The following is a 26,532-nucleotide window of genomic DNA, read 5'->3' on the forward strand; positions in this document are numbered from 1 at the left end:
ATGCACTGGCTCCTAGGAAGCAGTGTAGAAAATTTTATATTGGTTCTCAACTCTTCATGACAGGACCGACAACACAAAAAGTGAATATCCCAAACTCCAGTCATGCTGGTAGGCAGCCATGCTGCTGGTTGGCGTTTTGGTTTCTTACTCACAACAAACACATCACACTAACCCTCCCTAAACACGGGAGTTGCATGACAGGAAGTGGCACACACGCACATAACCATCATCATCTACACCACACTAACCAGGCTGAAAATCTCTTGTCCTGGCACGTTTTCATTCATTTGAAAGGAAAGATGGGTTATAGAATGGTAGTTATGTACATGGAGATTGGCTGCTTCGTGGTGTGCGTTTCCGGTTGGATTTTGGTGTGCTCCACTATGCCTACGGAGATCTGGACCTGGTCTGAGGTGGGAAGCATAGTCCTGACCACCTCCAACTACTTCTCCAACTTGTGGAAGGATTGCGTGTCCGATTCTACCGGCGTGTCCGACTGCAAGGGGATCCCGTCCTTGCTTGCACTCAATTGTAAGTATCGATGGCCATGTACTGGCATTGGTATGTCGTGACGCCATTGGTGTTTATTTTTCACCAAAAATAATAATCTACTACAGGACTACAGAAATCAGAGTATTTATATATTCTTTTTTTCTCTTTTTAAATCAAAAAATAAATGTAAATGAAGTGAATGATGAATATTTATGGTTTCCTTTTTTGTTATTTATTAGAAATATATATTTTTATATACAGTAAACAAAATTTTAAAAAGACTACACGTTTTTTTTTTGTTTTTCTCTTTAAAAATAATTGATAAAAGTAAAATATAGAATATTTACTATCAATGCGCTAATTATTAGGATTTGGACATTTTCTAGGTCTCTAAACGATTAATACAAAATAAAACTAGTTGTTGCTTAATTTGATAAACGATTAGTCAATTAATCATGGCAACGCTACTATTAATGCTCAGGCTCACTAGTTTTATTTTAAAACAAGAGTGCTATCAGCTGGATGTAGTGGGGCACTGCACCGTGTTGCCCCTTATGTCAACTCACTGCATTGAACCTGTCAAGTGTGAAAACACTGCTTGTCGGTATTGTGCAGGGGACATCCATATGTGCCGCGCCCTCATCATCACTGCTATCATTCTGGCTTTCTTCGGTTCCATTCTGGTCATGGTGGGAATGAAGTGTACTAAAATTGGCGGCTCAGAGCTGGCCAAAGCAAGAGTGACTTTTGCCGGGGGGATGAATTACCTCTTTGCCGGTAGGAATACAAAACAATGATAAACGGCTTGATTTCTATTTAACTTCACAAGTTTCATTCTAAAAACTGTGTCTTTTAGGGTTGTGCTCTATGACTGCTTTCTCTTATTACGGCAACAAAATAAGAGCAGAATTCCAGGACCCCAATTACAAAGAACAAAAGTAAGAACAATTTTCATGAACCATCACTGATTTAATATTAGTAACAACTTGCCCTTCTTCCAATTAGGTTTGAAATCGGTGTTGGCGTGTTTATCGGCTGGGGAGGCTCCACGTTACTGGTGGTCGGAGGTTTAATTTATAGTATCTTTGCAGGGAGGGAAGGCTGCCAATCAAGGTATTTGATTTTGATTTCTAACAATAAAATCATGATAATAATAACAATTTCTAATTTCAGTTACGAAAGAGACCCTGCCTACATATTCCCTGATCCCTACATAGCCGTGCCTACGAAGAAAGCGGCGCTCACAAACACGAGCGGGAGTAAGAAAGCACCAAGCAGTCGTGCTAGTAGGAGTATCAGTAGGAGTAGTCAAAGTCGGAGTGGAGCCAGCAGCAGCAGCAGTAGTAGTAGTAGTGGTCTCTCTGGAGTGACCAGCAGCACTGGCACATCTCCATCAAATGCATACGTTTGAGTTGGCTAAGATTGCCAACAAATAAAATCAGATTTGTCACCCGAAATTTACATACGATTGTTTCCAATTTTTTTTTTATCCTCACACCTGCTTTTTCAGAGGCAATAAGCTACAGTGCTATTTGTAAAAAAAAACATTAAAAAGCAAAAAAATTAACGCAACATAGGTAACTTTTCAACTTTTATAAAATATTTTCATAACATTTGTGATATGTCAACTGACAAATAGTTGAATGACACCTCTTTTAAATCTTGAGGGAGTCTGTATCGCTTCCCTTCACTTCCCTCTTTCCACATTCGTTATAAAGACGGATGTCAATGCTGACGCTTTCACGCGAATTCTGCAAAGATGGCAGAGCAACAAAAGAGACAAAAAGTTTTGTCCGAGGAGACAAAAGAAAAAGAGAGGCTACCAGGCTAAAAGAACAGTCAAGAATAAACATTGGCTGGCTTTCACTTGCTGCCGTGACCCCTCCCCCCTCAGCTGACCTCGTCAACGCTGAGGGCCAGTAGGGGAATAAGGTACGAAATCAAACCTTTCTGATATTCAACAGCGTCATATGCTATTGTTGAGCCACAAGTGCATCCATTACCTCATTACTATTCATCCTTCACACAGCCACTGGAAACAGAAATGTCATTTAATCGATCTGCGGGTGACCGGGAGATCAGGATTTTACAACACTGTGCGCTGGTCCTCATGGGAAACACAGTCTTCCCTAAGGCAAAACACTACCGCTTTTGTCCACCTTTGTTGCCAAAATCGACCAAAACTGAAAAGTTAACTAGTATTGCTTAAAACCTTTCATCCATTAATTATGATTTTTTTCAAGCCCTTACAGACATTTAACTTATTAGCTGCAACTGCCATTGACAGCGCTAGATGTCCAATCTATTTTGAGTGGGAGCGGCGAATGAACGAATGTCAGAACAGTCAAAATGGATTCGATGTCTACTGCCGTCAGTGGCACCAAAATATGAGCATTCACAGCCGCCAGTCTTCCTGGGTTAAAATAATTGGATGTCTTTCACCATCAATGGCATGCAATGAGTTAAATATTATGAAAAATTACAAAGAAAACAATGTATTCATTTATAAAGATTCTTACATTTAGAAACACAAACTATCATAAAAAGAGTTATAATTAAAAGTTATATGTAATGTAAATTAATACCGTATTTTTGGGATTATAAATCACTAATCATAAGCCGAAAGAGGCATAATAACGAAGAAAGATAAATACATCAGAGTGTAAGTCATATTCTTACCGGGTAATTCATTCAAAACAATTCAACTTCAGATACTATACAGACTTTCCAATTTGAGAACAACTCAACTGGAACAGCAGTTGCTTTGATAGACTGCTCTTCAGTGTTATATACTGCACAATTCCAAGATAAATCACCATGTTGAACACAGCACACAGGCAGGTGATTACTGAACATACAACTCTCAGCGACAGTGCTGTACCAAATTACCCATCAACCTTTGCAGGTGGAACAGACCACTAAGAAAAGCCCCATGCCCACCAGCATGCATTCCGGTGCTTCGGATGAAAAGAACGTTTAACATTTATGTTCTGTGCTAATTATCACTTCGGTTACTGTTCAAGTTGTTTCATCCCTTGTGAGTTATGCTACTTAGTTTGTTGTTTATGTGATAATTTCCCTTTTGGTATGACAATGTAGCTGTGCATAATCTGAGTTCTTTGAGTTAATGACCAGCCAATAGGTCCCTCAAAGTTGTGGATGTTAATGCAAGTTTGTTCTTTAGATCAGTGGTCCCCCAGCATTTGCTACTGAGCCACAGAGAAATAAATAATTTATTAACGACTGCAATCTGGCCTGTGGCTCTTGGCACATCAATATCCCTGTCTACTCTATAGACCAGGGGTCCTCAAATACAAATATTGAAGGTCCACAATGATTTTTTTCATACAAGCATGGGTCCATTTATTAATGTCGGCCCAGTACAAGGCAGGTCGAAGGTGATAAAGGTGGTTTTATTTTGACCAAACAAAAATACAATGTACATTCTGATTAAATAATAAATAAAATACATAAATAATAATGAAGAAAATAATAAAAGAAATTAACAAAACATTTTTGACTTAAAATAAAAATACAACAAAAATGCAAGTACAATGTTTACACATGTACACAACATAATTGACAAGATGTGTCATTAAGGTGCAAACAATAACTATTGACAGTACATTTTGTAATTGTAAAACACTGCCAGACAAAAAAGAAAATATGTGCAAGTAGTACAGTACATGTTCACTTGTTCAGAACATAAATGACAAGCTCTGTCATTAAAGTGCAAACATAATTATTGACAGTAACTTTAACTGTAAAACACTACTCAATGAGAGAAATGGCATTTGGTGGTCACAAAGCTGTTTAGTCACATCATCAGCCAGTACTTCAGTGAGTGTTGTGGTTGATAAATCTGAGAGTGAGATTTGTTTTGATTTTTGTTGTCATTTTGTCCTTTCCTTTCCTTTTGAACGTTTCTGTCATCACTTCAATCATACACTCTTTTATTATTTCTTCATCAGGGAATGACTTCTTTTGTTTGGCCAACACACACGACGCTCTGAGTGAGCACTCCGTTGCAATTTGTTGTTGTGTCATAGATTTGACAACAACCTTGCTTGACTCTTGATATGACTGCTTCAACCAGTTAATTTCTTGCCTTCTCAATTCTGATTTAGGAGGAAACTTATCTTCAAAAGAGCTGTGCTCTTTAACACAATGGAGTTTCAAATATTCACGTTTTTATCAGAGCAACTGTCTTTAAGCATTTTAAGCACATATGTTTTGTACTTGCAGTTGGTAAAATGGACGCATATTAACAGCAATTTTCGTTGTCCGTTTTTCTTCTCTTCGTCAACTTTGAGCATGCCATTTTGTTAGATTCGGTCTTCTACTGGTGGCATGTGTGGTGAACGTTGCTTAAAGTTGTGATCTTGAACGTTGCCCGCATGCAGCGAGAGTGCCGGCGTAACACGGGGAAATAAATAAATAAATCACGTTTGCTCATAGTATGACTCACGTTCTTGAATGAAAAATAAAGTACACAACAGCATGTACAAACAGATTGCAAAGTGCCGGGTGCGACGCGTGTTTGAGGTTGCCGTCCACGCTAGCTAGTTGCATGCAGGCTCTCTCATCCAATCAGCGCATCCATGCACGCTCTCTCAGCCAATCAGCGCATCCACACAGCCTCTCACAGCCAATCAGCGTTGTCATAGAGATGACAACAGAAGTGAGAACATGGAAGATATTTGACTAAAATTTGAACAGAGTTTAGCAATAGAATAGTAGTGCACAGCAATGGATCGGCGATTCATACAAATGAATATATATGTTGAAAAAACTTTTTTTTTTTGCGTTCGTCCGTGGGTCCGCAGAGAAGTGTGCTGTGGTCCGGTCGTGGACCGTGGTCCTCAACGGACCACGGCAAGAGACTAATCCGAGTAAAAGATTTGAATAAGTCGCCATCTATTGGTTGGACGCAATTACTAGGGTGTTTGCAGACCTATAGACAAGTTTCCTGAGCAAAATACGGGCAGCGCCATCTTGGAAAATGTCTGCTCCGAACTTCCGGTTATGAAAGAACGACATTAATTAAGGTAATTAAGTAAGCAGTGCTGACAAAGTTAAAACTGCAAAATCAAGCCAGAGGAACCCATGGAATCTCCAAAAATGGGTTTAGCACGACGTAGATGAGACGTTGGTGAGATTGTATGATTGTTCTTATCACTTCGTTGATCATTCGTGGACAAAATTATAACAACCTCTCAGCCTGTGTTAACGTGAGGTATAGATTGATACGCCAGCCACTTGAATGACCAAAATGAGGTGAAATTATAAATTATATTACATTTGCTGAAGGCAGAAGGGCTAACACGGATTTTGTTGTTACAAGGAAATACTATACGGTATGTACATATAAACAAAAATAGTTTGTCATTGTTTTTTATTGCAGATATCGATCGTAATAAAATATTTGGACAACGTGATTCCATTTCTTGTTTTATTTAAAACGCATGGTGCATGTGCAAAACAGGTCAATAAATCACAATTTATAAAATTATTTTAAAAAAATAGCATACGAGAATGTGACATCAGACAGCAGAGCTCCGGAGTGGCTTTAGAGCCTCGCCAAACTTCAACCCAACATTACGCAGAACCTCGGCGGCCTACAGATGGGCTTTCCCCGCTGTCCTCGGTAATTCCAGCTCCAATAGCGTATCTTAAAGTTGCTGCAGTTAAAAAGCTCGTAGTTGGATCTCAGGATCGAGCTGATGGTCAGCTGCGAGGCGAGCCACCGTCTATCCCAGCCTCTCGGCCGCCCCCGGGTATTCGTTGTAAATACTATTAAAGATCATCACAATGGCGTACCGCAAGCAACACGTCACTTCCGCCCATTAATATTCATGACATTAGCTACTGTTGCTAAGTAGGGACAAGCCACCGGTTGTCCCTAATAGGAAATGAATGCAAATTGTGTACGAAGGAGATGTTTACAGAGCTAAACCTACCAATTCTCTCCGAAAATGATGTGCCTGGTGCCAAATTCACTGGCAAAGATGTGGAAGAACATACAAATGTTCAGTTAAAGAGATGGCTTGAGTGTCGTTCTTGGGGGTAATTTAGTTAGCTTCGTGTAGCGATCGCATATGCTACTGAGTGACAGCCAACGAACACTCTTAATTTTTTCATTGAGGACAAATCTTAATTCTATAATTTATCTACACTTCTACCTTACTAAAGTTGTTTATATAATATGTATATATATATATATATATATATATATATATATATATATATATATATATATATATATATATATATATATATATATATATATATATATATATATATATATATAACAGAAACGGTAACAGTGGCAGTCAGATACCATTGAAATTCTTTTCGGGTAATTCATTGTCAGGCAGAAGCAGTACGGCACAACGTTACGCTAAAAAATAAGTTAAAAATATAAAAATGGCTTACCTCTTTGTCCTCTGTAAGACCATGCCAATCCAACAAAATGTTTACTGCATATGAAATGTGAATGGATTCACCGAGCTGGTGTTAAAAGTCCGCGCAAGTTGATTCGGTCTTCACATTTTTTCCTCCCAAGTTTTTGGTTTCCGGAAACATATGAAGAAAACAGCCTTCATGTGTCGTAATGTCTAGAGTCGTTTCTACAAGTTCCAAAACAGCAATGCGTGATTGGCATTTTCGTTTTTGAAAGGTTACCGGAGAAAAGTGGCCCAAACTACGCTGATTCTATGCGAGGGCGGGTCTATAATGTCCCACTTCGGCTTTACTTCCGCTTTACGATGTGATGTCACGGTCTAAAAATAGCATGCGTGCGGTATGCCATTACAATCCTCATTATAATAACAATATCAAAGGCAACAACTCGTTTTATGCGCAAGGTTTTAGCTTTAGTATTTTTTGAGCACCAGACACATGAAAATGCAGGGATAGGAAGAACATACCTTCCATAACACAGCGGCAACATGGCTACAAAAAAACGGGTCCTTGCTGTGGCACGTGCTTGGTTCCACATCTGCCTTCATGAACATGTTGTCCTCCCCTGTCGTGATGATGGCAGATGGATGCAGTATTTCCAAATTGTCTTTTTTAAGGGATTTTGATGAGAAATGTTATATATTAGTCCAGCTTCACTGTTGTTTTGGATTGAGAAATTCCAAAACAGAAGTTGCTAGCAGACATGCGGAAGTACATCGGAAACTTGTCTATAGCAGCCCAGCGCCAGTCAATGTAAACAACAACTTTAGCTGCTGTTGGCTGTACGCTGCCGGCGGCGACATCTTTGGACAGCTTTTTTATGGGGAAAAGGCCACCTGCTGAGCCAGAAGATGAGCCTACAACCAAGTCCATTCTGCATAATATGTTGCTAAAAGCTAGCAAACAAGGCAACAAAAGTGAATGCACTGAGAGCATCATACCTCATGACAAACCGTATTGATAGAGCTAAGAAACCTTTCCCGACTGGAGAAGAACTCATTATGCTTGCGACATCGGATATTTGCCGACAAGTTTTAGGAGAGGCCGATGTTAAAAAAGAGGTTGATTCAGTGTATGGTGAGTGATATTTTCCCTGCACTTAATATTCTTTTTTCAGCCTCGTGTTGTTGTTGACGTGTTGTTTTATATTTACTGTCATTTTCTGCCACACATTGCCGGTCCATGAAAATAAGCAGACATTATACCGGTCAGTGGTGCATATATTTTAGATTCATTAGACACAACTGAAGTAGTTAATTGTTTTAATATTGATGATTTTGGCAAAAAAGATTAGAAAAACCAAAAATCCATATCTCCAAAAATTAGCATATCATGAAAAGGTACTCTAAAGAAGCTACTAACCTAATCATCTGAATCAACAAATTATGTCAAAACCCCTGCGAAAGATTCCTGAGGCTTTTAAAAACTCCCAGCCTGGTTCATTACTCAAAACCGCAATCATGGGCAAGACTGCCGACCTGACTGCTGTCAAGAAGGCCACCACTGACACCCTCAAGCAAGAGGCTAAGACACAGAAGAAATTTCTGAGCGAATAGGCTGTTCCCAGAGTGCTGTATCAAGGCACCTCAGTGGGAAGTCTGTGGGAAGGAAAAAGAGTGGCAGGAAATGCTGCACAACCAGAAGAGGTGACCGCACCCTGAGAAAGAAAAGGGCCGAGTCCAGACCTTGGGGGACCTGCAGAAACAGTGGACTGAGTCTGGAGTAGAAACATCCAGAGCCACCCTGCACAGGCGTGTGCTGGAAATAGGCTACAGGTGCCGCATTCCCCAGGTCAAGTCTCTTTTGAACCTGAAACAGAGGCAAAAGCGCCTGACCTGGGCTACAGAGAAGCATCACTGGACTGTTGCTCAGTGGTCCAAAGTACTTTTTTCAGACGAAAGCAAATTTTGCATGTCATTCGGAAATCAAGGTGCCAGAGTTTGGAGGAAGACTGGGGAGAAGGAAATGCCAAAATGCCTGAAGTCCAGTGTCAAGTACCCACAGTCAGTGATGGTCTGGGGTGCCATGTCAGCTGCTGGTGTTCGTCTACTGTGTTTTATCAAGGGCAGGGTCAATGCAGCTAGCGATCAGATTTTGGAGCACTTCATGCTTCCATCTGCTGAAAAACTTTATGGAGATGAAGAGTTCATTTTTCAGCAGGACCTGGCACTTGCTCACAGTGCCAAAACCACTGGTAAAGGGTTTACTGACCATGGCATAACTGTGCTCATTTGGCCTGCCAACTCTGCTGACCTGAACCCCATTGAGAATCTGTGGAATATTGTGAAGAGGAAGTTGAGAAACACAAGACCCAACACTGTGGATGAGCTTAAGGACGCTATCGAAGCATCCTGGGCCTCCATAACACCTCAGCGGTGCCACAGGCTGATCGCCTCCATGCCACGCCGCATTGAAGCAGTCATTTCTGCCAAAGGATTCCCGATCAAGTATTAAGTGCACAGCTGATATAATTAATTGAAGTTTGACTTTTTTTGTATTAAAAAACACTTTTTGTATTGGTCGGATGAAATATGCTAATTTTTTTAGATAGGGATTTTTGGTTTTTCTTCACTTTTTTACCAAAATCATCAGTATTAAAACAATATAAGGCTTGAACTACTCCAGTTGTGTGGAATGAATCGAAAATATATGAACATCTATTGTTTATCAGTACATTACAGAAAATAATCAACTTTATCACAATATGCTTTTTAAAAGTTTTTGAGAAGGACCACTATATAGGAAGTTCAAAATCATGAAAACACCCTTCAGTGAGTGTCATGATTATCATTATGATTATATTTATTTTATTCATACTGGCCTTAAAATAGAATCGCCCCCACTCCCTTGCCTAAAACGACGATCGATGGGTGTATCCACGCACACCGGCTATGATGCCGTGGCTCCACTGTGTTGAAGAGCTTGGGGTGGGCGTGGTTTTCCCTAGCGGCAGCCAATCAGCGCGCCCCACGACGAGTCAGCGCAGTTGTGTGTTGCTGCAAGTGAAGGAGACGACGAGACAAGGAAGGAAAGCCTGAAAGCCTCCTCCTTAGCTCAACGTTTCACTTAGCTGTCAACACATGGGACTGATTTGGACACCAAACAGAAACTCTTTGGCCACAACGTCACTTTTGAACAATTCTCACCTCCCAACGAGAGCCACTCGATTGGGATTTAACCATGGTTTCCACTGAGCACGTGGCTCACAAGATACTAACTTACCTGCCATATGTTCTTGTTTTGATTGACATGCGATACGAAGGTAAGTCATAGCCGACGAGACTTACGCAGAAACAGTTCGAATTGTGTTTTACGACACGCCATGTCCGCTTTTTATTAAAAGAACTGCGAATGACCCAAATCGATAACTGTTCTAACGTCAGCGTAGAAGTCAATAAATTAGCAGGTTAGCTAGCTAGCCTTTCCGCGTGTATTTTATACGCTTGTCTCTTGTTAAATGGGTTAAACCCAAAAGTCTTGTCACTGCTAGTGTTTTGGAGAGCATGAATTTATATTTGTGTTCCATCATGTACAGTAACAGAAAAAAATAACATGGTATAAATTCATTCACTGCCATTGACAGTCATAGACAACAAATTCATTTCATCTGTGATGGCAGGAATTGCTTGATCATGTTTCACTGCCATTGACGGCGACAGACGTTCAATCCAAGATGACAGGAGTGCTGATCGCTGCCAACCCTCTCAATCACAAAGGATTGCATGTCTATCGCTGTCAATGGCAGCCAATTAGTTAAAAGTCTTAAAGTTACTGTCTAAATCAGTCCAGCACCTTTGGAAAGTATACCACAGCATTTTGAAACTTAAGCTATCCTTTACAAGTAAAAAAGTTTTTTCCTCATGCTTAAGTAGTACTGCTTAAACATGAAGCACAATACATATTAAAACTATTTTTTGTATGCAAGTTGCAAATTTCTTAGACTTTTCTTAATGGAAAAAATGTTTAAACACAAAAAAATGATATTGCTTACAAGCGCAGCCATTTTGTGACGTCAGGTAAACCCATGCACATATACACTGACAGACTTGAGCAAAGGTGCACGTGATAATGGGTATTAATGACATCACGAAGACGGGCAGGCAATCTGGGATAACCGCATTTGATTGGCATTGATAAAATGTCTGTCCGCATCAAGGACTGCCACAAATCCCGGCTTTTATTTACTAAAATTTCAAATAAACACACATAAAAAAAAAAAAAATTTTTTTTTTTTTTTTTTTTTCTAATTCGTTAAGCATTTTTTCCTATCCCCTGGGTTAGATATGATAAAGGTGTTTTCTTTGCCATTAAACTGATGATCTCGACTGAAAGGAATCCACCAAGGTTATCCAGCAAGCAGCTGCTGCTGCTAACCAGTCTTGAGGACACGTCCATGATTTAGTCATGTTTGAACAATATTTATGGTTAATAATTTTCATATGAAGAAATGATGACTCATCATCAGTGTTGATGCGTTACTGTAATCTGATTACTTTCGTTCAGTAAAGAGTAATCTTAACGCGTTCATTTTTCGAAGCCAATAATCTGATTAAAGTTTGCTTCTTTAGTGTCTGTGCGTTACTATTTTGTTTTTTCCTCATGATGTATGTAGAGTAAAGAATACTGTAGTCATGTACGAAGAGAATCTGAATAGAAAATATTGCTCTTGAGTTTGGCAGTGACATCGAATGTCACGTTTTCTCATCGGGGGAAAAAAAATGGGTCACGTGTATTACCATGCTATGAGCGCTGTTGGCGTACCGCACGCAGGCTATTTTTAGACCGTGACGTCGCATCATAAAGCGGAAGTAAAGCCGAAGTGGGACATTATAGACCCGCCCTCGCATAGACACAACGTAATTTGTGCTACTTTTCGCCGATAATCTTTCAAAAACGAACTTGCCGATCACGCATTGCTTTTTTGGAACTTGTAGAAACGACTCTAGACTTTACGACACATGAAGGATGTTTTCTTCATACGTTTCCGGAAACCAAAAAATCGGGAAGAAAAAATGTGAAGACTGAATCAACTTGCGCGGACTTTAACACCAGCTCGGTGAATCCATTCACATTTCATATGCATTAAACATAATGTTGGGTTGGCATGGTCTTTCAGAGGACAAAGAGGTAAGCCATTTTCATATTTTTAACTTATTTTTTTAGCGTAACGTTGTGCCGTTCTGCTTCTGTCTGACCATGAATGACCTGAAAAGAATTACAATGGTATCTGACTGCCACTGTTACCGTTTCTGTCAAAGTTTGGACACGCCTCATCATTTGTGCTTTTTATATATTTTCAATACTATTGTAAAGTCTCACTGAAAATATCAAAGCTATGAATGAACATGAGGAATTATGTACTTGAAAACAGGTTTTATATTCTACATTCTTTAAAGTATCCACCCTTGAGGTGTCTCCAAACCTTTGGCCTATACTGCATGCATTATGAAATACTTTGTAGGATTCTTGTTCATTTGTTTTTGTTGTTTGTTTTATTGCTTTACAACTTTTATAGACAGCATTTTAACGGCTAGGTCTTTATTTTAAAGGGGAGTTCAGAATTTTTGACATTAGGCTAATCTTCGAGTTAGCGGGGGTTTAATTAGTCTTTGGAGTTGTTTTGAACAAATTCCGTGCAGTTTGTCAGTTGTTTGTTTGTTTCAGGGCTCCAGAGTGGCTGAGCTAGCGCAAGTCAATGGTGGTTGAAATCAAATCCATCGACTAACTACACCCCTGCTAACTCGAAGATAAAGCCTTATCTGAAAAATTCAATTACATGCGATGAAATTTTTCTGTTGAGGCAGCAAAGGGAGAAAAATTGGGAAAATTAACTGACAAATTCTTTGATAATAAAGTAATCAGTAAAGTAACTAAATTACTTTTTTGAGGAGTAATCATTAATCAGTAATTAAATTACTTTTTTAAGTAATCTGTGACAACACTGCTCATCATAAAGCTGATAAAAAAAATAATGCAGCCAGCCTACTGAAAATTCCATCGATTAATCGGATAAAACATTTTTTTTAGGTAAGGAGCAATTATAAACATTTCATTTCACCTAATATTGAACCATTTTTAGGCAATCAATGTCTTTATTTTAGATTTTTACATTGTTGTTGCCTCTCAGGTGTGACTAAAACAACTCACTGCTGTCACTCAAAAAAACCTAAGATCTTATTAAAAAAAAAAAAAATAAATAAAATCTTATTTCTTACCAAAAATGTTATTCAGCTTGAAAACACAAATCACTTATAAGTTTGGTGTTTTTCCCCACGTGTTTCAATTGAATTTCCATTTGTGTCAAGCTATTTTTTAAGTTCTAGTTAAGTTTAAAATTCGTCTAAATTGTAAGTCCCGATAGGATTTTGGAGTGTTCAAAATAAATATGATACCTGCTGTATTGGGGGCACATTAGGCACCAGTGGTACTTGTGTTTTATCCATCAATCACTACTGAGCTCTAATTGACACTTAGCTTTATTATGTTTTTATTTTCCACCCTCATCACTCTACAGCGCTGTTTTTGGAGATTAAATAAAGCCTGTATGAAAGACACGTTAGCCTCGCATCGACCGTAGTCATAATAGAAACCTAGCCCTCCGCAGGGCTAACGTTATGTTAGCAAGGTACAATAACGTTAATCTTATTTATTAGCGCTATCTTAACTTAATTTCACCTTGTCCCGGGTATCGTTCCTCCGCTCTCGGAGTAAAAGGGGTGCCTTTGGTGGAGCTTTAGCATTGAAGACGTGCTGTAGTGTTATGCAAGCGCTGTCTTACAGTGAATACATGAAACCGTGTTCGCCTTGGTGTCTGTCCAGCTTGAAATGCTCCCACACTTTGAGATTGTCTGCTTTTTCTTGGTGCCTTTGTTTTCGCTTTCATCGGCTTTTTCGTTACTTCTATATTCATGCATGGTTGAAATCAAATATTTCTGTACGCACGTGACGTCAGCGCGTTGTGCCGCATTAAAAGTAGTACGTAAAACATCAAGCTTAGAGCTGCCAAAATAATCGATTCCTTGAGGCGGAAAAAAATTCTTCATCAATTTTTGAAATCGAGTTACTCGAATTATTCGAGTGATCGTTTCAGCTCTACATGATGAAACATGTTCTAAAACAGTTCTGAACTCAGTTTTGCCCCCCCTGATATTTTAAGACTATTATCTCCCTCGTCAGAACCACTCATTAATGTAGGAGTGGGAACCTCTTGGTACCTCACAATATGATTTGCGATACAAAGCTCACGATAACGATGATCTGACGATATAGCGATACAACGATTTTCGATACATTGGTCAGGAAATCATTCTAGGATAGTCTACAAAAAACTAATAAACAGAAAAACAAGCTTCTGCTGTGAATTGGAATGAGTTTATCACTAGTAGACGTCCTATCCACTTGAACTGGGAGGGTGGCAGCGAATAAACAAATGCTCATTCGCTGCCATCCCTCTCACTTCAAACGGATCGAACGTCTATGGCCGTCAGTGGCAGCCAATGCCAGGCAATGAGTAATTTTGGGCCATTTAAGGTCATTTACCTGTTGATTTTCAGTTACTTCCTGTTGATTTTGGGGTATTTCATGGTTCACTTGCTGTTTATTTTGCATTACAGAACAGGAAGTGACCTGGGAATCACCCAAATGAATAGGCAGTGACTAGGCCTGTCGCGATAACAAATTTTAGTGTGCGATAATTATTCTCATAAATCATTGCGATATTATTGCGCCCCCCCCAATTTTTTTTAACCAATTTACAATAACACAATGCGAATACAGTATATATTAATAGATCAAATACACCCATTTAAACGCGATAAATATTTACTCTTAAATTCAAAAATACTTTTTAAGAAATCACAACTAAAAACAATAGACCATGCCTCTTGCAACAATATTGATACCGCACAGAAACACAGAATAAATAAAATGTGTTTAAAAAAAAAAAAATGGCACTTAATAACTTATGCATTTAGGCAAATGAAAACTTTTCCCGTCATAGCTTCTGCAATGGTGTTCCATAGGGATGCAATGATACAGTTAAGTCATGGTTCGGTACGATTTTTGGTACGGGGGACACAATTTTCGATCCGATTCAATACATTTAATGCTCTGTAAAAAAAAATAACAATTATATTTTTTATTTCTTTTTTTTTTTTTTTTTTTTTTTTTTGCTAACGAGCAAAAATTAAATTTCCATCATTTAAACATGCATTTTAGTGCATAATATTTATGTGCTTCTTACTGATCTGAAAAAATGTGTATAAAAGTGCTGAGAACAATCTTTACTGTTTGTAAAGTGAGGCAGGGCACACTGTTGATTGCTACAGCTCTCTTAGCAGCTAGGTTTACTACATGAGCAAGACATCCTATTTGTGGTCCGAATCCATCTGTGTCACGTACTGAATTAACAATATTTGCAACATTATCTATAGTCACTGGTATGGATTGATTTGGCCTTCTTAACTTCCATTCAGTCATGACAGTTTAGAATTCATCGATGTAGTATATGGACTACGTGTCCCATAATCACTCTGGGCTCAACGTAGCCAATGGCATGGGACGTAGCACATCTAGTTTGCCATTTCATGATGTCTAGTGTGTGCGCGCATTAAAAAAGTTAGCAAGCGCCGCTGAAGTCACGTCTGCTCATTACTACACAACACCAGCATATGACAATCGACTTTCATAAACAGGATGAGTTTGAAGCACAGCGCTCTTAATTTCATTCAGCTGTTCGTTGTCAAAGCGAGGTTGTTCGTAGCAGCCAAGTCGGTAACAATGTTTTGGCGGACTTCGTTGTAAATATCTGGCGTTGTGCCGAAAAATAGCCGCCCCACGTGAAATGTCACTCCTGACGGGACGCCCACACTTCAACAACACCGGCGCGCCATAGATGGTCCACAGTCACTCCGGAGCACTGACGCGGCCGGTATACGTTGAACAATAGGATATGATGGGAACGATTGGCTCCGGTGCTAGTTTTTGCCGGACCTGGAACGAAGATGCATTTTGCGCAGTTGGTAATGAGGAATCCGAACTTTTAACAGCACGTCTCGCAGCGGAAAAATTACCGCCTTCATTTTTATTTATCGCGCGATAAATGGAATTATTGCATATTGCGACAGGCTTAGCAGTGACTCAAACTCAAAAGTAAATGACCTTTATATGCCCTAAAATGAAAAGCAAGTGACCTGTAAAGGCCCCGAAAATCTTAACGAATGACTGTGAATGCTCTGGTTTTGAATGAACTAACGTTCCCAGTCTAAATGGATTGGGTGTCGAGCACCGTCAATGGCAGCCTTTTAATTTTTTTTTTTTTTTTGTCTTGACACCTTTTTAAAACGATATCTCGATTCTTGACAGGAGCATATCGATAACCTTTTGGGATACAAAGTATCACGATATATCACCATTTCGATATTTTGTCACACCCCTACTGTAAATTAATGTATTTCGTTTTTTCTCAGGTGTCAAATGTGGCAGGGAAGGGAGTGTGGACCATCACATGGAAATGGGCAAGAAGCTGCTAGCAGCGGGACAACTGGCCGACGCACTCTCTCACTTCCACGCCGCTGTAGGTAAGTGGCATAAAGAGAGCAAGCTATTTTTCAACACTCGTGATTGGTCACTTTAGAGTGAAAATACAATTAATACCCAGTAATGTTGTTTCAAGTAACCTCTGCATTTCCTTGGAGTTCAACATGAATGTTCTCTCATCAGATGGCGATTCCAAGAACTACCTGGCTTATTACAGAAGAGCCACTGTGTATTTGGCCATGGGCAAGTCCAAGTCAGCATTGCCAGATTTGAGCAAAGTTATTGAACTCAAGCCTGACTTCACATCTGTGAGTGCTGCATTTCCAACTCATTGTAAAATTCCAGATAATAATAAGTTTGCCACAATTCAGGCCTTGCGGGATTGGGGGGCTGTGCCCACCCATCGAGTCACCTGTGCCCGCCTTGAACTAAAAGTATAAATTTCTGGAGTGGTCATCTTCACTAAATCCCATCTATCTTGACATGTCAATCAATCCAATTGATCGAAGGCAGCTAGTTGGCCAATTACAATGGTCTACAAGCAAAATGCTTACTGGATAAAAGTAGTGAGACTTAATTTGGGTCACTTAAACAGCACTGAAGCCAACAGTCAGATCGGAGTTAACATTCATGCTCGTTAAGCGCGCAACAGTCGCTACGGGGCAACAGGAAAAGAACGAAACAGCGAGACCCTACGGCCTGGAAACGCGAGTGATGGCGCAATATTTTACCGCAGCTTCGCGGTAATATTAAATCTGCGTGGAAGAGTAGCACATCAAATACACACACACAGTCGCCTTAATCAGATAAAATAAAAGTTATGTGTAAGTGTGCCTCCCTGAAAAAATGTAATGACCCCCACTCATTTGTTTTTACAGTCTGCTGCAATGTACCTCGACATACTGTATGATTCTAATTGACGGCTTGGTGTAAAAATTGTTTTTCACCAGGCACGTCTCCAGCGGGGCAACCTTCTCCTGAAGCAAGGCAAGCTGGACGAAGCAGAGAGCGATTTCCGAAATGTGGTGAGTCAACTTTGCAAACTTTGACAAGTATGTGGATTGACCTGAAGGTGGCGTTGTTGTTCTAAAACTAGATTGTCCACTTATGAGCATCTGTTTGGCGTCATATTTTAGTTGAAGGTTCACCCCAGCGAAAAGGAGGCAACCGAAGCTCAGCATCAGCTGACAAAATCTGACGAGCTCCAGCGTCTAGTGGCTGAGGCTCGACAAAGCTACCATAGCAAAGACTACGTGACGGCCGCGGCTCAGTTGGACACCATCATTGAGGCAGGACACTTCAACTGACTGTTCGGTCATGTTTATCTGCATCTTGAGTCACGGATGTACACATTACAGACTTGCGTTTGGGACGTGACCTCTCGCGAGATGCGAGCAGACTGCTTCATTCAGATGGGCGAGCTGGGCAAAGCAATCGGTGACCTAAAGGCCTCGTCTAAGTTGAGGAATGACAACACGCACGCCTTCTACCAGCTCAGCACCATCTACTACAACCTGGGCGACCATGAGATGTCCCTCAAGTAATAACAAAATAACGCTGTCTCAGTTGAACAACGAGTTTCCCCATTGATGGTTACCAGTTTTCCACCTTGCTCCTTTATGTGATTTGCAGTGAAGTGCGTGAGTGCTTAAAGCTGGACCCCGATCATAAGCAGTGCTTCAGTCACTACAAGCAGGTCAAGAAGCTCAACAAACAGATTCAGTCCGCTGAAGAACTGATTCAAGAGCAGAGGTGCTTGTGTTTTTGTGTTTGTTTGCGTAATAAAACGGTGTACAGGTAGTCCACTGGTTACAACATACCCGACTTATGTGATTTCAACTTTACGACGACAGGGTCTCGTTATTTATTTTTATTTTTGTGATGCATGCTTTTAGCTTGGCGCAGGAAGCATAGAGCAGATAGTAGTAATGGCACGCGAGTAGGAGCGCATGTACATATGAAGAAAAACGTATTTGCACATACAAGGAAGAGCGCATTTGCTCCCACGAAGAAGTCACGCAGCCGATAGAGGGGAAATATTACAGCTGCAAGCCTGCTCGCACATTTGTTGATTGTGAAGCATCCACAGAGGCAACACCTGCATATAAATAACACTTTCTGTAATGTTTATAATACGTTTTCAATTGTGGTCGAATACTTGGGGCGAGTTTGTGATTGTTTTTGATGATGTACAGAAGCTAACAGATACATGCTATTGGTTTGTGTGGATTGTTATTGCTGTATCAGCTGTTAGTTATGAACGCAAATTTGAATTGCTGTTATTGTAGACGAAACTGATTTAATTTCCTTTTTATCTTAGTTTCATTCTGCAAGCCTTGATGTCATGAGCAGCTGAATGAAGTCAGCAAACCACACGGATATCTGACATTGTCATTCCGGAGCTTAGCTCGCTGTCTAGCTAGGACTTAGCTCCAACATCTTGGCGAGGACAGTACAATGAAGTATAATGTTTTTGGTTCATTATTTTGAGATTTAGGGGGTATTTGGGGGTACTTAAAGGGTTAATTCTGACTTATGCTGAGATTCGGGTTACGTCGCCAGCGTAGGAACTGAATTCGCTCGTAATCCAGGACTACCTGTATTACATAGTAGCTCTTACATTTTTTTCACTCCTAAATTGTTTTGTGTCATGTCCTTGTTAATTTTTTGGTTGCCATTGACGGCGCTAAATGACCAATTCATTTTGAGTGGGAGGGTCGGATAAAGATTAGTTCTTTTACCCCTCTCTTGTCAAAATGAAATGGACGCTTGTCGCCATCAATGGCACTGAAATATACCATTGCACAGCCAGTCCTCCCAGTTTAGATGATTTAAAAGTCTATCATTTTCAATGACAGGCAATGAGTTAATTTTGGGTCACTTCCTTGTTATTTTTAGGGTTACTTACAGATCACTTCCTGTTGGTATTGGAGCCTTTCCGCATCACTTTCTGTACATTTTAGGTACTTCCTGTTAATTCACAATTCAAGGAAGGCTTTTTTATGAGTACCACTGGAGATTTTTTTTTTCCAGGCCCAAGTTAAAAATGAATTAACGTGTTTTTGTAGGAGTTGAATGTGCCATTAGAAATTAACTTAGCCATTAAATCTGTGTGGACAGGTGTTTGTCAAATTTTGCCACAACTGTACATTTCTGTAAAAAACTGCTGGACAATTTTGGGGCGCTTGATTTTAAAAATGTTTTGTTTTGCCATTTTTTTGGGATGAAAAAAACCCTTGCTTTTTTGCGCAACCTTTTACATTAGTGGTGAAACTGACTTTGCAAAGCAACCCCCAGAAACTTATCTGATTTGAACCTTAACACTAATTTGGTGATTCTTCACATTTCACTTTTGGTTTGAGAAACATAGAATAACATCATGTATTGGCCAATATGAGTACATTTTAAGCATTGGGGCCATAAAGTGCAGTACTATATTACGTCAGTAGTATATTTAATATTATTGTATGTGAAATTTGAAGATTAACGCGAAATCAGTGATTCTTCATGTCCCACTTTTGAGAATTATGACATCGCATCTATTGACTATTTTTAGCGCCTCATCTTTATACGCTTACTTTTCAGGTATGAGGAGGCAGTGAGTAAATATGAGGCAGTGATGAAGACTGAGCCCAATGTGGTTCCTTTCACAATTCTGGCTAAGGAGCGCATCTGCCACGCCTTGACACATGTAAGATACCTCCCCTTCCCTGTGTCCAATCCATTTGGACATGGAAAACAGGCAGTGATCATTCGGTGCCAACCTCTCTCAGTTTAAATGGATTGGTCATCCAATGCGGTTAGTAGTAGAGGTGTGCAAAATTTCCGATTCTTAGATTATTTGCGATTCGGCCGTGGAAGATTCGAGAACGATTCACAAACATCCAAATTCCGATTATTGAAATATGCCAAGTAAAGCAGAAGTACGACACACTCAGCGCGCCGCGCGGTCTTCGGTACGCAATTAGGGACGGAGCGAGAGTAGCTAAACATCATGCTTCTCATTACCCGGCCCCTCGGGTAACGCCAATGCTCAACTCACGGCTCTAGCTCAACTCATGCCACGAGATTAAAAAAAATTTTTTTTTTTTTAAAACATACCTGACTGCTGCCGAAAAGCTGCTACAAGCCACATTATGTTACGGTAGATATCATTTATATAGGACTAGATGCATTATAGCTTCGGTATCGTTACCAGCACATCTACAAAAACACGAGATGCGGGCGTTAGTAACGGCCGCCATCTTAAAGCAGTACACTTCCCTGCAAGGCTGTTGTTGCGAACCTTCCAAGCTAACCTAATTAACTTTTTATCTAAAATACTCCTAAATCGGTAAAATATTGACTTGAATCTATCTTTAAAATAGTTTTAAAACTTTTACATGTTGAAAGTAGACAAAAGAGAAATTATGGAATAACAGGAGCAATTTTAACAACTTTAACGGTTGATTCACAACATTAAATTAATTGAAAGTAGTTTAAAGCTGCTGATATAGAATGGGGACTGGAGTTTTTTATTTACTGTTATTTTTGTATATTTGTTTACTGCTATATGTTAACTTGATACTGAAATAGTAGTTTGGTTTAGCCTGAGAGGATTTTTGAACAATTTTGGAACTATTGTACAAAACAAATTAAAAAAAAAAAAAAAAAAGGAGTGGGGTGCATCAATAATCGTTTTATAATCGAATCGTTAGGTGCCCAAAGATTCCCAGGTTTAGTTAGTAGCACTGAAACGTTGACTGTAGCCTGTTTAATCTCACAGGGACAGCAGCAGGCCACCAGAGCCATCTCGATGTGCAGCGAAGTCCTCCGTGAGGACCCAGACAACCTCAATGCGCTGAAGGACAGAGCTGAGGCTTACATCCAAGATGAACAGTATGAGGAGGGTAAGCACTTCATTGTATTGTATGGAAAATAGGTTTTAGTTTTCAGAAATATTTAATTTCCTTAGTTTATATGAAGCTCCATTTTTACACGTTTTAAGGGTTCACAAGGTTGAAAGTTTCAGTTTAGTAACGTTCCCTGCATAGTTTGACGTTTGCACTGTCAGGTCTCATGACAGAAATGTACCACAAGGGGTCCCTGTAGATCCACCTAAAATTTGTGCTGAAACCTCATAGATAGCGTGTAAATTTTCAAGTTCCACCACAATGTCCAACATGAAAATATAGCAACACAAGTACTACCATATTTTTCGCATTATCGCACCATCAATGAAAGAGTTTATTTTCTTACATAAGGCACCTTATATTCCTACATAAGGTGCACCTAATTATAAGGTGTCTTTGTTCATCACTGTACTGCATTTTCATGTTTTTTTTTCCATTTAACATTGTTATTATTGTTTTATTTATAATTATTTTATTGATGCATTTGAGGAATGATGAGCTTGTGTCTTGAGTACTTTACTGTAGCACTATAGTGCAGTTATGCTCCAACAATGTAGTTTTATAGGTCATTAGGCTCAACCAGAATTCATAAATAAAGCACCCTGTCAATTTTGGGGAGGCAAAGGATTTTAAATATGCTCTGTGGTCTGAAAAATGCGGTGCTTTCAGGTCAACTAAATACTCTTACGCCTACAGAAATACTCTCCAAATCATCTAAATAACTTCCAGGTTTGGTTATAACCCTAAAAGTGATGTAAATATTCTTAGATGTATAGAAGTATGAAAGCTATCTCCTATGCGCAAAATACTGTATAATATTTATCATTAGTTCAGTTTTTGCACTATATTACAACGTATTCCTTGTTAAAATACAATGTAATTTTTGAGGGGGGGGGGTGTATTTAAAAGTGAAACATGTGGCACTAGTACCGACTGAAACAATAATATGAAAAAAAGCATCCCCGCATAATACAATTTTTATATATAACTTCAGACATTTTGCCATTTCTGGTTCCCATGAAAGTACTTTTTGTCTGTAAAATGGCTTAGCTTCACCTAATTACATGAATAATCTGTTGTAGTACCACCGCTTTCACCATATACTGTAAAAGCTAATATTGCTAGGGAAGACAATTCATCTGAATGAATGTGAGATTCTACAGTTTATGACAATAAAATACTCACACACACACATAGGGTAAAGAATCTTTACCCTCTGACAAAACACAACTTGAAATACAAGTCCGACAACAAAAAAATTGAAACTCATATGTCAAGACACTACTGTCCAGATGTATTATTAAAATTGACCCACAATATTTAAGATGGTTTTGTTCATCTTGCTTGTCGCAAAACACTCAGCAATAGACATCCAATGAGGACAGACGGGGAATTGTCCCACTCCCAGCTGACACTGCCATTTTTTTTTTTTTTTTTTTCTTTTTACCAAAGAATGCATCCTCATTCGTCTGATGGTTGTCAAAAATCTGTCACATTACAGTGATATTCAACTCATTGAAATTAATGGCTCTAGACATCCGTCCAAGTTGAAACGGATTCGACGTCTATTGACGTCAATGAGCGAAAACGCACAATGAACCCAGCGGGGGCTCTCTGACAGGGTCTTAGAGGGCTTTTAAAGTGTCACAGCCAGAAGCAGCTTAGTTCACCTTTTAGTGCAGCCTGCTGGAGAAATGGACACAAAAAGCCTGGAGCAACAGCATCATTAACTCAAAAGGCTGAGACTTGAAGAGATGGCAAATACTAACATTTACAGACAAATTAAAAAACATTATTCATGCAGCAAAAAAGTAAAACCGAAATGAACAAACTAATCAGAATTAGAAGTATAATTAGAAACTTGATGTAATATATAAATGTTACAAAACTTATTTTTTAATCTTTTCATTAATCCTTTGCTGCCTGGATTTACATTCACATTTACAGTGGGGCAAATAAGTATTTAGTCAACCACTAATTGTGCAAGTTCTCCCACTTTAAAATATGAGAGACAGAATGTGGAAAAAAAAAAAAAAGAAAATCACATTGTTGGATTTTTAAAGAATTTATTTGCAAATCATGGTGGAAAATAAGTATTTGGTCAGTACAAAAAGTTCATCTCAATGCTTTTTTATGTCCCCTTTGTTGGCAATAATGGAGGCCAAACGTTTTCTGTAACTCTTCACAAGCTTTTCACACACTGTTGCTGGTATATTGGCCCATTCCTCCATGCAGATCTCCTCTAGAGCAGTGATGTTTTGGGGCTGTCGTTGGGCAACACGGACTTTCAACTCCTTCCACAGATTTTCTATGGGGTTGAGATCTGGAGACTGGCTATGCCACTCTTGGACCTTGAAATGCTTCTTACGAAGCCACTCCTTTGTTGCCCTGGCTGTGTGTTTGGGATCATTGTCATGCTGAAAGACCCAGCCATGTCTCATATTCAATGCCCTTGCTGATGGAAGGAGATTTTCACTCAAAATCTCTCGATATATGGCCCCATTCATTCTTTCCTTTACAAAGATCAGTTGTCTTGGTCCCTTTGCAAAAAAAAAAAAAAAAAACAGCCCCAAAGCATGATGTTTCCACCCCCATGCCTCACAGTGGGTATGGTGTTCTTCGGATGCAATTCAGTATGCTTTCTCCTCCAAACACAAGAACTTGTGTTTCTACCAAAAAGCTCTATTTTGGTTTCATCTGACCATAACACATTCTCCAAGTCCTCCTCTGGATCATCCAAATGCTCTCTAGCGAACCGCAGACGGGCCTGGACATGTACTGGCTTCAGCAGGGGAACACGTCTGGCAGTGCAGGATTTGAGTCCCTGGCGGCGCATTGTGTTACTGATAGTACCCTTTGTTACTGTGGTCCCAGCTCTCTGTAAGTCATTCACTAGGTCCCCGAGTGGTTCTGGGATTTTTGCTCACTGTTCTTATCATTTTGACGCCCCGGGGTGAGATCTTGCATGGAGCCCCAGATCGAGGGAGATTATCAGTGGTCTTGTATGTCTTCCATTTTCTAATAATTGCTCCCACAGTTGATTTCTTTACACCAAACGTTTTACCTATTGCAGATTCAGTCTTCCCAGCCTGGTGCAGGTCTACAATTTTGTCTCTGTCTTTCGACAGCTCTTTGGTCTTGGCCATAGAGGAGTTTGGAGTGTGACTGACTGACATTGTGGACAGGTGTCTTTTATACGGATAATGGGTGAAAACAGGTGCCATTAATACAGGTAACGAGTGGAGCCTCGTTAGAAGAAGTTAGACCTCTTTGATAGCCAGAAATCTTGCTTGTTTGTAGGTGAGCAAATACTTATTTTCCACTCTAATTTGGGAATAAATTCTTTAGAAATCAAACAATGGGATTTTCTGTTTTTTTTTCTTCCACATTGTCTCTCATGGTTGAGGTTTACCCATGTTGACAATTACAGGCCTCTCTAATCTTTTCAAGTAGGGAGAACTTGCATAATTGGTGGTTGACTAAATACTTATTTGCCCCACTGCATACTGTACATTAAAAGGCATTGGGGTGTGTGCATAAAAATAGTACTGATTAATTTTGATAAATATCCTAAATTTTTTAAAACATTCCTAAACACACCCACTTTTTAAAAATAATTCTAACTCATAGACATCCATTCAATATTGACTAGTAGGGGTGAATGAACATTTGTTAATTGTATAACAGGTCTGATAATGGCGACAGACTTGGAAAATGTCACTACACCACCAAAACATCTGACTAAATTGTATTCTAACCCCTCTCCCAGTCAAAATGAATTAGACATCGAGCACTGCCAATGGCACTGAAAGATAAGTGTTCATAGCCAGCCTTCCTTTTATCTCGATATCATTATCATTGGCAGGCAATTAAATTAAAATAGGGAATTACTTTTCAATCACCCTGTACAATTTGGTAACTGATCCATACCACTTATACAACTCAGTGACATTACTAATTCTACTGATAAATGTCAAAAGACTTGGTACTTCATCTCACCTTCATCTCCATTAGAATTGGCTCTTCTCATCTTTCTGTAATGAAAAAGTGTTTTTTTTCTTTTGTGTGCCTTACAGCCGTTAAAGATTACGAAAATGCGTCCAAACACAGTGAGAACGACCGTGAGATCAAAGAAGGTCTGGACAAAGCACAACGCCTCCTCAAGCAGTCTCGGAAGAGAGACTATTATAAAATCCTGGGAGTCAAAAGGTACAAACTGCAAAAACAGCTTTTACATATTGCTTTGTCGTGTTTTTCATCCATGTTGTTATGTCTACGACAGGACAGCCCAAAAAAAGGAGATCATCAAAGCGTATAGAAAGCTAGCACAACAGTGGCACCCGGACAACTTCCAGGATCCAGATGAAAAGAAAAAAGCCGAGAACAAGTTCATAGACATCGCTCAGGCCAAGGAAGTACTCACTGACCCTGGTGAGTAACCAGTTTATCACACATCTATGATATTTGTGACTTTCCCGAAATAACGACAGCTCATGTCCCCTCCAGAGATGAGAACCAAGTTCGACCATGGTGAAGACCCAATGGACCCCGAGAGCCAGCAAGGTCACCACGGGGGAGGAGGCCATCACTTCCACTTTAACCCGTTCGGATCGGGACCCTTCAACTTCAAGTTTAACTTTCACTGAGGACGGCCGGCGTGATTTGAATTAAAGCGGTTTGTTGATATGTGGACTCCTTCATTTTGAAACTGATATGTTGCTATGCAAACTTAAAAGGGTTCGTTCCAAAGTATGTGTCGTTTCATTCAGGAAAACCATTTTGTACCTGTAAGTACACAATTGTTTTATATGATCAGAATGTGTCTTGACCTGTAAATAAAGAGCTTATTTATGTAGATTAAATGCACTTGATTTGCTTGGGGGAACACAACACTAATTTGGTTCAAATTGTCTGTTTATTCTCATTTCTCACTTGATATTCAAATAGAAAAAAAAAAAAGACTGCCGTTGACACAAAAGCAAGATCATGACCTGCCAAACCCAGTGGCGTGGCAGGAATGGAATGACCGTGTGCCTTAAAGTCTTTATGACACAATGTTGAGATTTAAAGGTCATTAATGTGTAGGAACTGTTGATATAAAAAAATGGAGTTCTTGGTGTGAAATAGTTTTATCTTAACTGTTCGGTCG

General features: G+C 39.5%; 2 protein-coding genes across 2 annotated transcripts; both read left to right on the top strand.

Annotated features, from left to right (window-relative positions):
- Window positions 1–203: 203 nt before the first annotated feature.
- On the top strand, window positions 204–4,872 carry LOC130927599 (claudin-10-like). Its single transcript, XM_057853549.1, has 5 exons — window positions 204–531; window positions 1,108–1,269; window positions 1,349–1,430; window positions 1,498–1,605; window positions 1,666–4,872. The coding sequence occupies exons 1-5, from the start codon at window positions 300–302 to the stop codon at window positions 1,901–1,903; spliced, it is 822 nt and encodes a 273-aa protein (XP_057709532.1). The 5' UTR covers window positions 204–299; the 3' UTR covers window positions 1,904–4,872.
- A 5,074-nt stretch (window positions 4,873–9,946) lies between these two features.
- Window positions 9,947–26,282, top strand: dnajc3a (DnaJ (Hsp40) homolog, subfamily C, member 3a). The gene is made up of 12 exons (XM_057853548.1): window positions 9,947–10,216; window positions 16,422–16,532; window positions 16,675–16,799; window positions 17,442–17,516; window positions 17,628–17,780; window positions 17,850–18,031; window positions 18,124–18,243; window positions 20,077–20,182; window positions 21,257–21,380; window positions 25,460–25,592; window positions 25,666–25,814; window positions 25,890–26,282. The coding sequence occupies exons 1-12, from the start codon at window positions 10,135–10,137 to the stop codon at window positions 26,027–26,029; spliced, it is 1,500 nt and encodes a 499-aa protein (XP_057709531.1). The 5' UTR covers window positions 9,947–10,134; the 3' UTR covers window positions 26,030–26,282.
- Window positions 26,283–26,532: the final 250 nt, after the last annotated feature.

The sequence above is a fragment of the Corythoichthys intestinalis genome, chromosome 12 (genome assembly GCF_030265065.1).
Source record: "Corythoichthys intestinalis isolate RoL2023-P3 chromosome 12, ASM3026506v1, whole genome shotgun sequence".
Classification (NCBI taxonomy): Eukaryota; Metazoa; Chordata; class Actinopteri; order Syngnathiformes; family Syngnathidae; genus Corythoichthys; species Corythoichthys intestinalis.